Here is a 17,863-nt window from a genome sequence, read left to right as displayed (position 1 = left end):
TCTCTGTTTGTTTGCTCTTTAGTTGTTCTAGATCTTTGATAAACATTTCTTGTGTTTTCTCAATCCGTGCCTCCATTCTATTTCCAAGATTCTGGATCTTCTTTACTATTATTACTCTGAATTCTTTTCCAGATAGATTGCCTGTTTCCTCTTCATTTATTTGGTCTTCTGTAGGTTTTTACCTTGCTCCTTCACCTATGACATATTTTTTGTCATCTCATCTTTTTTGTTTTTGTTTAATAAGTGGGATTATGTTCCTGTCTTACTGGTTATTTGGCCCGAGACTTTTAATAGTGGGGTTTTTAGGCTATTGGGCAGAGCTGGGTCTTGGTGCTGAGATGAGGAATTCTGTGAGCCCTCACTCCGACAAATATTCCCTGGGGTCTGAGGTTCTGTGTTAGTCCAGTGGTTCGGACTCGGAGCTCCCACCTCAGGAGCTTAAGCCCAACCCTGGGCTCATGAACCAAGATCCTACAAGCTGCCTGGGTGGCAGAAAAAAACAAACAAACAAAAAACACAACAATAACAAAGTAAAAACTAGGAAGCTAACACATACATTAGGAAGAATATAAAAATAAAAATGTAGATGAATCAAGAACTGGAAGCTATATCAGTATCACAATAATAAAAAAGAGGAGGAGAGAAAAGAACAAAAAGAAATACAGGGGGCAAAGGCCTTGGCTGTGGACGGTGGGGCCTATGCAAGGGTGAGGTTTGGGTGGTAGGTGGGGCCAATTCTCAGGACCCACAGGGCTGGAAGAGGCTCTGGGGGCTGTGGGGGTGGGGCTTACGCTCAAGGAACAGAAGGGGCCCAGGTGTGCGCCCCCACCCCTGTTCTCAAGAGGGCAGGGGACCTCACCTCGGAGCCCAGCATGCTTCCTGGGCTTGAGTGAGCAGGGACAGTGCCCTCCTCTCCTCTCCTGCTCCTCCAGTCTGGGAGGGCCCCTCCCATCTTCCTCTCCTGTTCTCTCTTCGGCCTCTTTCCTTTGCCCCCAAAGACCCACGTGACCTGGAGGGGGCTTTGGAGGGCAGGGGATCACCCTGGGAGCTCAGCAGGCTCCCCAGGCTTGAGTGGGCAGGGCAATCGCCCTCTGCTCCTCTCCCACTTGTCCTGGATGGCCCCTCCCGCCTGCCTCTCCTGATCTCCCTAGCCTCCCTCCTATGCCCCCAAGGACCCACGCAACCTGGATGGGGGTTTGGAGGGCAGGGGATTGGCCTGGGAGCTCAGCAGGCTCCCTGTGCCCGAGTGGATGGGGCAATTGCCCTCCACTCCTCCTGGAGGGCCCCTCCCACCTGCCTCTCCTGATCTCTCCAGCCTCAGGGGCGCTGATTCTGTCTGGCCTCCAGTTCTCCTCCATTCTCAGTCCCCCTACATCCTATCAGTTCACTTTGGGGTTCCTCCCATCTTCTTGGGCATCAGAGTTCCCCACCAGCAGCTGGGAGGCACCCTAGTTGTGGGGAGATGCTAACTCTGTGTCTTCCCACACAGCCATCTTGACTCTTCCTCTGGATTAATTTCTAATCAGGTCTATGTGTTGACAAAACTTTTCTCAATATTAAGAACTATTTATTGATATTAGAAGCTCTGGAAACAGGTTTTCTAGTACTTGTTGATTAACTGTCATTTAAACTTTTCAAAAATACAAGTAGGATGCATAAGTTTATGTCAATGTTTTCTAGTAGTATGCAGATAATGATTGCTACCACAGGTAGGAGAGCATAGTTTTTTTTAAAAAAAAGCATTTACAGCCAACAAATCTTGGTTGCATCACATACTACCAGCTGTGTGACAAACTTGGTAAAGGTGCTTAACTTCTCTATGCTTCATTTTCTTAATATATAAAATGAGGATACTTTCACCTGATTTCTCCTATTTCCTTAGCATTTCCTTTTTCTTATCCCTTTAATGCTGATGTTCTCAAGGGTTTGATCCTGAACTCTAGCCTCTTCTAGTGATTACAAATGGTCACCAAATAGATCAGTATTTGAAACAACTGAATGTGAATGCCTTTAAGTGAGGCAAAACACTTAAAACACTTCACCCACTATTCCGTTTGCCATTTATGTTACCTGCCAGGTCCCTATAAATAACACATTCATGACCCAAATTTTACTTATGGTCTCTGATTTTGAGCATATGCCAGATTAATAGTAGGAAGCAAGATTAAACATGTTCCTTGTACTCACTACACTTTAGACAAATGGGAGACACACAGAAAACTGGGGAAAAATTTTTAAAAGAGGTTATGTTTAGGGCAACACTGTTAGCTTAACAACATCATTGCTTAAAGCTCAGACAAATGTTTTGCCATTCAACCCAGCGTTCATTTCACTACTCTGTGCCAACTGCTCCAGTGATTTTCAATTTTACATTGAGTACCTGCTGGATTTCAAAACTTCAGAAGTTTCCTTAGTCTCCTCGGAACTTTTAATATGCTAATAGGTAAAGGATTTCTCACAGATGATAAAGTTAATAATAACAGGTAACATTTGAAGAGCATTTATTGTGGGCTGGCTAAATGCTTTACACAGATCATCTACAAATACAGTAATTATCTCCATTATACAGAGAAGAAAACTTGACTTAAAATTAATTTGCCAATTAATGTGGCTAGTTAGTAAATGAGGATTGAAACTTAGGTCTGTCTGATTCTGGAGTTATTTCTTTTAATGCCCAAGCTATAATTTCTGTAATAGGATATACTTATGAAGTATACATACACTTCCCAAAGTATTTAGCCATGGAATACTAAGCAAGGAACACCTAATTAATATTTATTTGAACTAGTATTTTCTAAAACAGTTTGGGAATGCTGGCTTAGTCTGTGCCAAAATTTAAAAAATAAGTTTATGCGATTAAAATAGATATAATACTTAATTGCATGCACAGTAATTACAAATCTAAAACATTGACAGAGAGGAAAACAGTACACTGAGTATGTTAACTGCATTTGGATAGTAAGAGTCAAGACTTTTTTTTCTTTTTCCTACACTAAATTTAAAAAAATAAACATTTTTTATGATAAAAAGCTTTTGAAAAGTATTATCTAAATTATTCTGCTCTTTCACATTAATTCTGTTCTTCTCAACATAATCACCATATTTCATCAAACCTAAAAAGCTACTGTAAGATGCCACTAATCATAAAATCAGGTGAAGCTGGTTTTAGCAAATACATGAATTTAGACTACATCTGAATTATTAAAACACACACATAAAAGATTACTTCAGAGATTCCTATCATTTCTAAATGACTTCCCTTTACCTCTGCAATCTCTACAGTAGTCTTCCCCACTGATTTTGAAATTGCCAGTACTTTTAAAAAATTAACAAATCCCCTACCCTGGGCTCTCAATGTCAGGAACCAAACATCAACTATTGCTTTGAAATGAAAGTTTTAAGTGCAGACTTTCACTTTTACTTTATAGTATAGAGAACTCTACAAAAATTTGGAAGTGATTCTCTATTTCTCAAAATATCTGATTTCACTGTTTCAGAATTGCAATTAGGTAAAAATTTAAATTCTCCTTAGACACTCTAAGTATTGTATTTCATCATATATAAGATACCATCAACTGTAAAATGACTCCAATCATAAGATGCTGTATTATTTTGGGTACCATTAAGGAAAAAAACCATGGCTGATTTAACTGACCTAATGCTCTCTTACACTTAATCACATCCTATATTATGTATTGAAATACCTGTTTTGAATTTAGCCCTATTTTTATCTTATATCACTCTTGTGTTTCCATGAATTTCTTTTTTGAAAATTGAAGTATAGTTAATTTACAACGTTATGTTAGTTTCAAGTATATAGCAAAGTGATTGTTTTATATATATATTTCCTTTTTCAGAGTCTTTACAGTACAGGTTATTACAAGACACTGAGTTTATATCCCTGTGCTATATAGTAGGTCCTTATTTACATATTTTATATATAGTAATGTATATATGTTAATCCCAAACTCCTAATTTTTTTCTTCCATTTATTTCTGCAAATATAGTAACTTTTTATTTAAGTGCTAAATGATCTTTTAAAGGATACTTAAGAGATTAAACTCTACAACTATGTACCAACAGTACACACAACTCAACTGAACTAATGACATTATCAGTTATAAACAAGTTTGCATAAATTGGGCAGTGACAACGATGTCACAGCTGCTATTTAGTCTATAATGAGTTTAAAACATTGACTACCCCACTATTTCAGAGCTATAAATATGAGAAAAATATGCCTCTCAGAACTAGTGAACTACAGTAATTTTAATCACTTTTTTCTCTCTTCTACCATCATCCCTATTCTTACCTTCCAAACTTCTTTCCTCCATTTGTTTTGTAATCTAACTGCCAAGTTACCCCACTCTTAAGAACACCTTTATTACAGTTTTACATAATGCAGCTCTAGATTAAAACTCCTGCTAGGATTTAAAACGTGTCAAAAGTCAGAATTTTTAAACAGGTAAATGAAAAACTTAAATATTTTGAGAACGATACATTCCAGATACACTTAAAATATATAGCAGTGGCAACCAGCAATAATCCCAGGGGTCTTTTAGTAACCTTTGTCAAAACATAGAAAGATCTAAAACTATGCTTTTTGTGAAAGTTCATTTTATCCTTTTTGTTTTTCTTCTAAGCATGTGATCAGGGAATGAATTCAAATGCCAGCTCTGCCACTGATTAGCTGTGTGGCTTTTTAAAAAATTATTTAAGTATAGTTAATTTACAATGTTGTGTTAGTTTCAGGTGTGCAGCAAAGTAATTCAGATATATTCTTTTCCAGATTCTTTTCCCATATAGGTTGTTACAAAATATTGAGTATAGTTCCCCATGAGCAGTACTCCACTGCTCAAAACCCTCCAATGAGTTAGATGCCCTCAGGATCCTTCTTGACCTGTTCCTGATCTCTGATTCTTTCTCCAGCTTTAGTTCCTTCACTCAACTCTGACCTACAGGCTTCCTTGCTGTTCAGGAGAGTTCCTGCCTGATGGCTTCTGCAATGTCTGGCCCGTCTGCCTGACTGCACCTCCCCAAAACAGCCTAATGATGAACTCTTTTGCTTCTGTCAGCTCTTTACTGAAGAGTGATCTTTACAGTGAGACCTTCCCTGGCCACACTAAAATTTCAACCTATATCCTCCTTCCCGGCTTTACTACTTTTGTTTTCAGCACTCATTGAGACCTAAGATACGGTATGTTTTTCTTAACTTTGTTTAGTATGCATGTTCAATAAAATGTGAACTACAGGGAGACAGGAATTTTTGTCTGTTTTGTTCATTGCTTTTTACCGATGCCTAAAACAGTGTTTGGAACATGGTGGGCGCTGAATAACTACTTGCGGAATAAACGAATTCCTGTCACCGCCTCCCGGTTCTCTCACACACGCAAAAATAAACATGTTTGTGCATATATCTTTTCCAGTAACATCCTTCCCCTCGGCCCCGCATCCCATTTCTCAAACTTGGCTCCTTCAAAAGGTCCCAAGCTCTTCCCTACTTCCTCATGCCAAGATTGGCGCTGCTGTGGGCCGACTTCCCCGCAGGCCAGGTCCTATCATCCGAAGGCCACTAAGGGACAGGGGACTCTTATGTTCGCAATCCCCGTACCCCGGGACCCTCTGCGGACGACACTCACATGTATCGGTGAACAGGCGGAACCCCAGCTGTCTCGGCCCGGAGCCGGTAAGGACAGCCTCCAGCTCACGAAGGCAGCGAGAAAGGACCCAATGAGGTGACCCCGCTAAGCGCCGGAGCGGTCCAGATTCTTCTCCAAATTCAGTGGCCCCCTTCCAGTGCTCAGCCACACCACACTCCCCGTCGCCCATTCCCTCAGCCAATAACGCCAACCATTCTGCACCTCTTCCTCGGTCTCTATATTTTGTCGCCAGGTTGGGCAAGGGGCAAGACGCCGGACGTCGGGGTCTTTCTTTACAGTTCCGTCGCGGAGGCTGTGAGGTCACAGGAAAAGGCCGAGCTGAGGGTGGTGGGGGCGGGTATCTGGGAGTTGTCAGCGGAGGGCGCGGGGGTCGCTCTCTTGGCCGAATGAGGAGCTGGCAACTCCGGCTGACTTAAGCTGGTAGGCAAAGGGCGATCTCTGAGCTCCCGGCGCTCCAGGAGCAGCCTTTTTTTTGTAGAAGCACCTGAAATGCAGGGTCTGGTGCACTAAGCAATAGCGGCAGCACCAGCTCCAGCGACAGCTCTGGGGCCCTGTGTAGGAGCTCCATCCCCTTGTCTTTGTGTCCGCCTGCGTCCCCAGACCCAGAGGCAGGTATTTGGGTTTCCCAGTTTTCTGTGTCGTAGTGGTCGGGGCTGGTGGGAGGTAGAGGAAGGTCAGGTGCAACGAGCGGCCCCGCATTTCCGCCGTGAGTGATCGAGACCACCGGTGCAGCTGCTGGCTGCTGAGTACAGTCTCCATCCCTACCTACAGCCCGCCTTCCCCCTACACACCTGAGTCCTTTGAGGACTGCAGGCGGCTCTTCGAAAGGATCTACTACCTGAGTGTTTCAGAGAATTTGGTACCGGCTCTCCCGTTGCTCAACATAGATTCGAACTCTTGCTTTGGTTTGTTTCTTGTTTTCAAAGGTTTAGTCAGTTGGCGAGATGTGGCATTCCCTTGTGCAGTGGAAGAATGTGAACGAGTGGAAGTTTCTTTAGAATTGTTAGTGGTTGCTTTTCAGGGCCTCTTGTCCCTGTTTTTATTTGGGACAGAAAGACAACTTTTTGCGGGAAAGTATATAAAATAAATGAAACCCATTGAAGAAATGTGTAAACTGTTTTATTCGTAACGAAATATGCATCTTTTGCCCTATTTTTTACCTTTTTCCCTTTGTGATGCATTTCCACTTAAAGTTCTTTGAGGGCGGATATTGTGTCCTGTTCACTGGTGGCCCCGAAGCTGGAAAAACACCTGACTTAAATTAGGAGCTTCAGGATATTTGTTGAATGAATGAATTTTCAAACCCAACTCCTTATGTTGTTTTTTTTTCCTCAACTAGTCTCTCACCTCAGCTGTTTTTTCCACTGGCTTTCTTCCACTCACCAAGCGGAAAAAAATCTGTATTTGTTATGTGTGAACCTTTTTATGTGCACGCATCTAAGAGGTAGTTGAAGCAGAACATTAATGAAATGTTTTATGCCAACTACTGTTTTATCGTTTTGAATTATTTGCATTTTCTGTATTTGGTTATTTGATTTTTAGTTGTCTAAGTGACAAGTATCTAATGGAAGATCAAATAGCATAGTATAAAAGGACTGCCTAATAAAATGCAACAGCTCAGGCTCTTCCTTCCTACCCTCAGTTCTGTTCCTTCAGAGATAATCATTTTTAACCTTTTCTAATTTTAGGTCTGTATGTTGAACAAGTTAAACTGCTATTTCTTTTTTTTTAATTGACTTCTTAAGATAGGCCACACCATCCACAACCTCTCTACTACAAGTTTTTTTGTTTTTTTAATAATTTTTATTGAAATACAGTTGATTTACAATGTTGTGGGGTTTTTTTTTTTTTGTTTTTTGCCTGCATTGGGTCTTCGTTGCTGTGCGCGGGCTTCTCATTGCCGTGGCTTCTCTTGTTAGGGAGCACAGGCTCTAGGCGCGTGGGCTCAGTAGTTGTGGTGCACAGGCTTAGTTGCTCCGCGGCATGTGGGATCTTCCCGAACCAGGGCTCAACCCGTGTCCCCTGCACTGGCAGGTGGATTCTTAACTACTGCGTCACCAGGGAAGCCCTCTTTTACAAATTTTTGAATCGTTATCACAATTTTTAGTTTTCATATTGGTTATTTTTACAATTCTAAATAATATATTTAAACTTAATTTTTTTATATGAACTTTTGAAAATACATATATTTGGCTCCTTAGTTGGTAAAATGAGGGAAGTAGAGACTCTACCTTCCTTTACCGCCACAGAAACCACATCCATTCCCACCTTCCCTTAGGTGGACCTTTACTTGTACATTGTCAAGGTTATTAATAGTTATAGTATATTTCTTAACTGCAGTTGTCTTTTGCTTTGTTTAAAAACTAGTAAAATGTTACAATATTATGTCTTTGTAAATAACCTTCAGTGCTGAGCCAAGAAGTATGCTATTATACATTTCCTTCCCAATGTTTTAATTTCATGACCTTTGTACCACTCTAACAAGAAGATTTGTAATATTAACGTCCAACTGATTACTCTTTCTTCCTCTCCAATAACAAAAATTATGCCATAGTTAAATGTGCTTAATTTTTTGCATTATGTACTTCTTATGTAGCTTTTGGCTCTCCTCACGTTCACAAAGTACTTTGCGCTTTCTTTGAGGGAAAAGATGCATGTGCTTTATTCACCACATCCTCTCATTCTTTGTATGAGAACCTCCCTTACTCTGCTTGAAGACATTCCCCTTGGAGCCCAATTACCTTCTGTTTAATTGGAACATATTACTTTCTAGTTCTTTGGTGCAGCTTCTATACTGGATTATATTCATTGAATTCTTGAGTAAGATCCATTGTTTCTTAACTCCACGTCTTTTATTATTTGGTTTTCTCCTCTGTTTTGTTAGAATACATCCTAAAGAAACTTATTCATTAAGGTATGTGGATGTGGATTTTATTTTTTAATGTTTGCATGGTTGTAAATTACTATTTTGCTATTATGAATGATAGTTTGGCTGGGTAAAGAAATAAAATTATGTTTCTTCCAACTTTCAAGGCTTCACCATCTTCCAACTTCTGTTGTTGCTCATGAGAATGAGTGTCTAATCTTGATTTGTTGATGCCTGAACTATTTTCTCTCTGAAATGATTAAAATTTTTAGTTATGCTTGATGCTTTGAAAATTTGTCATGGCATGTCTTGGTCTGAGTCTATTCTCCTTGAAGTTAACTCATTCAATGGAGCTAGGATAAATGTCTCCATTTGGGTCTTTTTTCATTTATTCTCCTTGAAATTAGAAGCCTTTTTAATTTGAAGGTACATATTTCCCTTCAATTGTGGAGAATTTTCTCCCATCTTTCGTAATTTATTCTCCTTTATTTTTCCCTGTTCCTTTTTTTGAAATGCCTACAAGGTGGTTGTTGAATTCTTGGGTTGATTCACTATGTGTGCTATCTTTTCTGTTATGCTTTTTAAAATCTTTTTGCCCATTTGCTTCATGTTCTGAGGAATTGTCTCAACTTTATTTTCCAACACTTCTATCTAGTTTGGTAATCATATATTTAAGTTCCAAGCACTAATTTTTAAAATTATTATTTTCTCATATTCTCTAAATTTTTTCATCTTCTTTTTTTAAATGAGATGAAATTTACATATATTAGAGTACACTGGTTTTAAGTGTTCAGTTTGAGGAGTTTTGATACATGTGAACAAACGTGACCCTAATCAAGATATGAAACATTTGGACTACTCCAGAAAGTTCCTATGTTTCCCTCTCCAATACTGTCCCCCCACCCCCACCCAGCTAAGGCACTACAATTCTCTTTTTTATCACTGTAGTTTAGAACTGTAGTTCTAGAACTACATTTAAATGGAGCCATAGGATATGAACTCTTATGTGTCTACTGTTTTCATCAACATAATATTTTTGAGATACATCCATATTTGGGCATGGTTTTTCCTTTTTTGTTGCTTTTGAATAGCATTTCATTGGATGAATATGCTACAACTTGTTTATCAAGTCACTTGTATGATGTTTACATTGCTTCCAGTTTGGGGCTGTTATGAGTAAAACTTCTGTGAACATTCTTGTACAAGTACTTTTATGGACAAATGTTTTAAGTTTTCTTGGGTAAGTACCGAGTAGGAGTGGAATTCCTGAGTCATAAGGGGGATTTTTAACTTTGGACAGTTTTCCAAACAGTTTTTCAAAGTTCTTGTGTCATTTTAACACTACCATCAGCAGCAGAGTATCAGCTCCAGTTCCACATTTTTCTCAACACTTGGTATTGCCAGTCATTCCAATTTTAGCCATTTTGGTAGGTGTGAAATGGTATGTTGTTGTGCTTTTAATTTGCAATTCCCTGCTGATTAATTATATTGAGAACTTTTTCATGTGCTTTTTGTCTATTTGTATTCCTCCTTTGTGAAAAATACATGTTTCAGACTTTTAGCTATTTTTGTTTTTATTATTGAGTTGTAGGCATTCTTTATATATTCTAAGTCTATTATCATATATACAAACATACATATAATACATATACATCTATTTGATAAAAATGTCGTATATAGATATAAATAATATTTTAACTTTGGCTTGGATTTTTATTTTCTCAGATGTGACTTTTGATGTGCAATGTTTTTAATTTTGATGAAGCCCACTTTATAAAGTTAATCTTTTGTGGCTTTTTTTAATCCTGCTTGAGAAATTTTTGCCTATCCTAAGGTTGCAAAAATATTCTGTGTTTTAAAAATTTTTTTTTGTAGAAGACTTACAGTTTTAGCTTTTACATTTAGGTCTATAATCCATATCAGATTTTTGTGGATGTAGCAGTAGGAGCTGAGATTAATTTTTTCCCATGTGGATGCCTTGTTTTAGCACCATTCGTTAAAAAGACTATCCTTTTCCTATTGAATTCATTGGCCTTTGTTGAAAATCAATTCATTGTATTTAAAAATGTTTTTCATTTTAAAATTTAAAATGTTTTTTCCAATTTTTATGAAATGTATGTAGCACATATATAGAGATATCGAATATGGGAATTATGGAACATAATAATAATATGAACACCCTTAGCCCACCAATTAAGAATAAGAATATTACTCAAAATTTTTGAAGCTTCTTATGGATTATTCCCTAATCCTATGACTGTTTTTCATACAGTGGTAACCCTAGCCTCAGGTTTTTTAAAAAAATTCCTTTAATTTTTGAATATATTCTTACCTCATATGTAAGTATTCCTGAATTATTTATTATTTAGCTTTTGTGGTTTTTGAATTTTATGAATATTGGTGTAAGTTTTGTGTGACTTTTTTTTCCTGCTCAACATTATATTTCTAGGATTCATCTATATTTATTAAATGTTGCTATAGTTTGCTTGTTTTCCATCCTGTGTGTTCTTCCATCAGATGAATGTACCACAGTTTATTTAGCCATTCACCTGTGTGTGGACATTTAAGTTGTTTCCAGTTTAGAGATAATAGAAACAATACCACCCTGGTCTTTCCTGGTTTCTGCTTGTGTCTGTGTGTAGGAGTTTCTACAAGAACAAAATAGGTCAAACTGTCTTCCAAAGTCATTGTACCAATTTACACTGTTTCTCCATAATCTAACATTGTGTATTATCAGATTTCTTAATTTTTACTGTCTCACAGGTATAAATTCTCATGTGATTTTAATGGACAATTTCTTGAATATTAATGAGGTTGTTTATCTTCTCATATATGTCGGCAGTTCCTTTTCATTCTTTTATAAAATGTTTTTCCATGCCTCCTTTTTTATATAATTGGTATAATATCTTCTCAAAATTTTCTCAAAACTTTCTAAATATATTAGAGTTAGTTTTGGTTTGGGGTTTTTTTCATAAATTATTTTAGTTGCATCCAGGGCAGATCTTTTTTTTTGGTTTATTTTATTTTTTGCCCTTTATGCTATAGTCTTTCCTCAACTCTCTGATGATTCCTGGATAGTTCCTCATGTAAGAGTTAAGGAAGACTGTCTGGGAGCATTTTGTATGTGGATAGGCTTGTTGACTGGAATACCCTGTTGTAGGATGGCTTGGGAGACAGCCAGATCTTAACCGGGGTCTTACAAATTCCAGAATTAAGAGGAGTTTGCTTTTGTCCACAGTGCTCATACCAACTATTTATTGTAATTCTCACACAGTTTACTTTATTCCTTTAGGGATGAACCATTTTGTTTTTTGTTTTTCTTTTGCTTAGAGGATAGTACTGGCCAGTACTGGGGGGGCTAGTGGCAGAGTTGACTCTTCTGTTCTTCAGCCTTTCAAATTATCTTTCTCATTTCAAACCTTCTTCTGACTGCTGCTGTTCACCATTGTTCCTGCCTTCTATGAACCTGAAGCCTCTGAACTGAAGAGGCTGAGCAAAACTTCTTGACTGTATCATAGGTTGTAGCTTCCTTCTTTCTGTTTCTTGTGACAATACTGTTCCATATACAAAATGCTTTACAGGAGTTTCTTGAAGTCTTTCATCAGCTCAAGACCTTTTTCTGTCCTCTTCCTTGTTATGAGTTTATACATTTTAAAACAGTTCTTTTTAATGTTTTAATGAGGTTTCTAGGCAGGCATATGAAAAGCAGTCTGTTAAGTTGATTTAGAAGTCCAGATTTTTATTGTAAAAGCTGAGAAGAGAAGAATGCAGTGCTTGACCAATGTCTTTTTCATGAGACACCTGGGTGAGAGAGAGATTTTTTGTTGGAGGACCTTTTTTGTTGTGGTTGCCATAATGTGATTCAGATTTTGGAGCAAGTTTTTTAATCTCCAGGCTGCTCCATGATAAAACTCTGGGACACCATTTGCTTTGGAATCTATGCTGCTAGGACCCCTCAGGACCTACACATAGAACATCTATTTCTAACCTAAAGGCAATAACATCTGTCAAGATCATTGAGGGGATTAAAACATCACTTGTAAAGCACCTAGCACAGAAACAAAAATTGATTAGTTAAGTAACATTATAGTGCTGTCTGTTATCTAGTTTAATTTTTATATTATTAATAGAGTCCTTGATTATTTAAAGTTTCTGGTTGGTATCCTTATTTCCTCTTTCCTGACTCCCCTCACTCTGAAAAAGGAAACTCTGTGGGTTATTCAAGCTTTAGGTAAAGAGAAGAGCCTTATTGATATGAATATGCAATAATAAACTTCCTCTAAACTCTTAGAACTGTCAGACATCCTTGTAGAGGGAATGTTCTGTCTTCGCTGTATATGCCATTGAAAATCTTTGATTTTGATTTAGAGCTGCAATATAAATCATGATTGGGTGGTTTTTCCTCTTTGATATTGTCTTGAAATTTTTTTAACTTTTTTTTTAAACTGTGAAGTGTACAGATTGTCATTTTCCTCCAAGTTATATTAGTTATCATGTTTAAGGTCAGAAAACACTGGCTTAATGTCTAGTTGATCTATCAAAAACTTCTCTGCTTTTCTAGGTTATCTTGGAAGATCTAGGACTCCGAAATGTTTCCCTTGAAGGATGCCGAAATGGGTGCCTTTACCTTCTTTGCCTCTGCTCTGCCACATGATGTTTGTGGAAGCAATGGGCTTCCTCTCACACCAAATTCCATCAAAATTTTAGGGCGCTTTCAAATCCTTAAGACCATCACCCATCCCAGACTGTGCCAGTATGTGGATATTTCTCGGGGAAAGCATGGTAAGTTGCTGTTGTTGTCTCCTGTTTTGTGTTCTCTACCCTGTTACCCTGGTTAGGTTATAATATACATTGTAAACATATAAAGTAATCAGTAGGTACTTGTGTGTACAAGTACCTTCACCTTTCACTCTAGCCAAACTGCATCATTTGAGTTTTCCCTACTACATTTGAATGATTCATATTTCTTAGATCTGAGAATCAAGATTTTTAATTTTCTCTTTCAGGAAAGCCACCTATCCTCAAGCATTTCTTCACCTCTAAGAAGGAAATGAAAGTTCTAAAGTTAGAAACTTTAGAATTGTCTATTACAGTGTATTTTATGATTGAAAGTAATAATTTGGGTTAAGTTTCTTCAAATGAAAAGAGAGTCACTAATTTTTTTACCTCTTTGGAGCTGCATTAGTCTTTTCGTATAGGATTTCATTTGGAAAAGTTGAACTGTATTGGTTAAAAAGTCAGTGTTCCACCAGGAAGATGTTTACTGCCTTTTTTTCTTCCGTAGCCTGTATCTTAGTCCATTCTGGCTGCTAAAATAAGACACCATAAACCGAGTGGCTTATAAACAAGAAAGGTTTATTTCTCACAGTTCTGGAGATTAAGGCACCAGCAGATTCCACCTCTGGTGAAGCCAGCTTCTTCATTGACAGCCATCTTCTCACTGTAACGTCACATTGTGGGAGTGGGAAGGTAGTTCTCTCAGGCCTCTTTTGTAAGATCACTGATCCTGTTCAGGAGGGCTCCATCCTCATGACCTAATCACCTCCCAAAGCCCCACCCCCAAACACCATCACACTGAGGATTAGGTGTCAACATATGGATTTGGGTGGGGGGGGACACAAATGTTCAATCTGTAGCACCCCTTGAAGGTGCTTATGTTAGCAATATTTTAATTATTTTAAAATTATTTTTGAAAGCTTAATTGCATGCTGAGGTTCCATTTCTTAGAATTATTTTAAATGCATCTCACTGAAATATATTTAATTTTTCTAACAAAATGATTTATGAAAGTTAACCCTATATACTTGCTGATATTGTCCTGTTTTTATTCCTACAAAAATGGCATTTTCAGGTGTTTTAACCTAACGTTAAAGACGTTCAGAAAATGCAAACTGTATTTCCTTTATTGTTTTGCTGAAAAACAGGCTAAATGATACTTTCAAGGTTATGCCTCTTAAAAAATAGTTGCTCTGAAAGTTTTCTAGACTGAGTAGAAAATGTTTTTTGTAGTAAATATTATTGGTGGCTAATATTTATTGAGTGTTTATTATGTATTAGGCAGTATTCTAAATATTCTAAGCTTTACATATTTTAATTAACTTAATGCTTACAACCTTACCGTGAGGTAGAAACAGGTAAGGAAATTGAGGCACAGAGCAATTAAGTAACTTCTGACAAGTTTATTGTTTAAAAACAAGCAAAAAAAAACCTTTTGCTAACATTTTTATTTGATAAATGGCTTCAATGACGTTAACTAAATTATAGAACTCATTTGGGGCTTTTTATATAATCGAATACTTGATAGATATTGTCAATCCCTGAATGCCTCAAACACCACCTCCCCAATCCAATTACAAATTCTAAAGAATTTCCACTTGTGGGGTTGACCTAGTTCCAAAGTCACTCCAAACTTAACAATATAGTGGATCCTCATTATCATCTGTAGTGAGTAACCATAATTAGTATTGCTGTTTTACATCTGCAAATTTGGAGTATGACTGTCTTCCCAAAGTCTTGCCACTTTACTCATTTCTTAGGACTTCTTCATCCTTGTATCCTGAAGTGCCCTTTATTTCTTCCCACTGTGTCTGGAAGCCTGTTTAGAGCATCACTTCATATGACTGGGGTCTTGCCTCTGTCCAGTTTTCCCTAGGCTTTCTTTTCATGGGATAATTGACTCAGTAGTCCTAGATACTTCTTGAGCTCCTTCTTTTCATTCCACTATCTAAATGAGACCCTGTAAACACTGAACTAGGAAAAACCTATGACGTAATCCCTTTGGGGAACACTACTGCTAACTGCCCAGGAACCGTCTTTTTAGTTATAAATGTGAGTTAGGAACTAATCTCCTTAGACAACGTTAGACTCTCTTAATGTAGAACCCAGCTCAACATCTAGGTAGTCTCTTTAGGCCCATCTACCATATTGCTGGTTACTCTGTTTCCCCTGCTTTCCCTGCTCCTGGATCTCAGCAGCCCTTTCTTCTAGGGACACACAGGTGATGGATGTGTGTAAAATTCATATATTTTAAGTTTGGCTGCCTGGAATGAAAATATCAATGATTGTCAAAAGGTTAGGGAATTTGATTATTTTTTTACTATTGGCAATGTTCATTGTCCTGAAAAGTTGTATGCATCATAAGGTGTAAATAAATTAGAATAAGTGTCGTTGTGAAGGTCTTTTTGTTCCAAAACATCCCAGTTGAATTTAGTTTGAAAAGGCTCTACTCAACAGTCTCCTCAGTGAACAACACATATTTCTCAAGATTTAATACCACATGATTTTGGTTGGGACTCCACTTAATTGTCTCCTCAAAGAATTTTGATTTTGGTTCCTTTCCCCCCTTTATTCTGTTCTTACTATACAGATATCTCACAGTTTGTCATTGTTAGTCCCCCACCTCCCCACCTTTCCCTTTTTACTTGGAGTAATGTGTGACATGTGGTCTGTTTTACTAACATTATGTTTTTACATGTTAGGTTAGCTCAGAAGTCAGGCTCTCACTGTTTCCTATGGATCATTCAAAACTGATTCAAGATGATGTTAGTTTCTTGCTAACTCAGCAGAATAATGTATTTAAACTCAAGAATAGTGTACCTTAGAATTTGTGCACTTGATTTATTAAAGAGAAGTTGAGTAAAATATCTTTAAAAGAAAAAAGCCAATAAAGCATGAAAATACTTAAGTTAACAAACTTAATCTTTTTCTTTTGGACTTGAAATCTCAGCAGTTTTAGAAGCAGAATAAAGATTATAAATGGTAATACATTCCATTTTATTTGGTATTGGTTACCCAGAAATCTGTTGTTTATTGCTAGGAAAATCAAGAACAAAATTATTTTAACTAACAAATTTGAAATTTACGTAGAGAATAATAGAATTGTTAAGAACCTATAACAATGTATTCTATATCTCTAGCTGCATATATATTTCAACCTAAGTGTCTATATCAGTTTAGAGTTCCATCAAAGAAACAAAACCAGTAGGAGATAGATAGCTAGATAGCTACACAGATCCAGATTAATTGCTTGGAGTTGGTTTATGTGATTTTGGGGTTGGGTAGGCTCATCTGAAATTCATAGGGCAGGTCATCAAGGACAAGCTGAAGTTTTAGACAACAGCTGAAGTCACAGTCCAAGTGTGGAGTTTCTTCTCCAGAGGAGAGTTGATTCTGCTCTTAAGGCCTTTACAACTGATTGAATCAGGATCACCCAGATTATCTAGGATAATCTTCCTTACTTAAAGTAAACTAATTGTAGATTTCATTTATTAAATGCCTTCACAGTAACACCTAGATTAGTGTTTGAATAACTGCAGACTCTAGCCTAGCCATGTTGACTCGTAAAACTGACAATCACAGTAACCTAGTAACAATACTGTTTTTTAAGCACAGAATTTTTCTTTATCAGTTTTACTGTATAAATATTTATTTAGAGATTCTCTTTAAAAGATAATGAGCTAGTCTCAGTTTTTAATGTGAATAACAAAAGAATGATGCAGTAACTATATTCTAATAACCTTTCATGTTTTAACGCATTTACAATTTACCTCTTTCTTTAAGCTAAAAAAGTTTCTTTTAATCTTTCAGTCTGTTTTAATCCCTCTTTTTATTCAACTACTTTATTATCTGTCTTGCTTAATATTGTACTCTCTTCCATTTCTTAGCATTGACTTAAAACATACAGTTCAAACTGTATGTACACTCCAGTTATATTTGGCATTCATCAACTATTTGTTAGAAGAAAGATTATTTCACGGTTCTTGTATGTTCTACTCTCTAAAGTTCGTCTTGGTGTCACATTTGTTTTTTATAAATAATGCCACTACATTGCTGACTTATATTTGGCACATTATGATTCTCAAATATTTCTGTCATATTTTATTCTGTGAAACTATATTATTTTATAACAAACAGAAGTTATTTTCAAGCAATGGTCCTGAGTTTCAGAATGAAGACTCTCTAACAATTTTTTGAAAAAACTGATTCATATTGGAAACATTGTTTTGGTATACACTCTGTTACCTCTGGGAGAATCTTTGATATTCTGCCAAGGATTATGGTTCTGCTGTCTTTCGGTAATACTTTAAAGGTCCATAGTATCCTAAAGCTTTGGCAAACTCTGGCTTATGATATTTTGAAGGAGTTTCCTGAAGAAACCTGATAATTTTTTTTTCCTAAATCATTTTAAGCCTGACAAATTTTAGGCTAATGCCAAACACTTTGAAAATCCTTCATAGATATGGAGACTTATGAATATATAATTTAAAATTATTCATTAATGGGGTATGCACATTTTAACATATTCTGATGGTTTTGTTTTACGTTAAAATCAGTGCTA

The 17,863-nt window shown here is 37.0% G+C and overlaps 2 protein-coding genes across 4 annotated transcripts in view; one reads left to right on the top strand and one right to left on the bottom strand.

Moving 5' to 3' along the window:
* The window catches only part of AIMP1 (aminoacyl tRNA synthetase complex interacting multifunctional protein 1), a 34,031-nt gene extending 28,128 nt beyond the window's left edge, over positions 1 to 5,903 (bottom strand). Inside the window, exon 1 of the mRNA XM_059065839.2 lies at positions 5,640 to 5,903. Coding sequence (XP_058921822.1) covers positions 5,640 to 5,641 — 2 coding nt within the window. The 5' untranslated portion in view covers positions 5,642 to 5,903. The remainder of the gene's footprint in view (positions 1 to 5,639) is intronic.
* Positions 5,904 to 5,934: 31 nt separating this feature from the next.
* Positions 5,935 to 17,863, top strand: part of TBCK (TBC1 domain containing kinase) — a 228,583-nt gene continuing 216,654 nt past the window's right edge. The window contains exons 1-2 of one of the 3 annotated variants that reach the window (XM_067036443.1): positions 5,935 to 6,080; positions 13,088 to 13,308. In XM_067036443.1, coding sequence (XP_066892544.1) covers positions 13,116 to 13,308 — 193 coding nt within the window. In that variant the 5' untranslated portion in view covers positions 5,935 to 6,080; positions 13,088 to 13,115. Of the gene's footprint in view, positions 6,273 to 13,087; positions 13,309 to 17,863 lie in introns of all 3 variants that reach the window. The other 2 variants (XM_059065826.2, XM_059065825.2) reach the window with 2 other exon arrangements.

The sequence above is a fragment of the Kogia breviceps genome, chromosome 6, assembly GCF_026419965.1.
Source record: "Kogia breviceps isolate mKogBre1 chromosome 6, mKogBre1 haplotype 1, whole genome shotgun sequence".
Lineage (NCBI taxonomy): Eukaryota > Metazoa > Chordata > Mammalia > Artiodactyla > Physeteridae > Kogia > Kogia breviceps.
The sequence above is the reverse complement of the archived record's forward strand: the minus strand, read 5'-3'. Positions and strand labels throughout refer to the sequence as shown.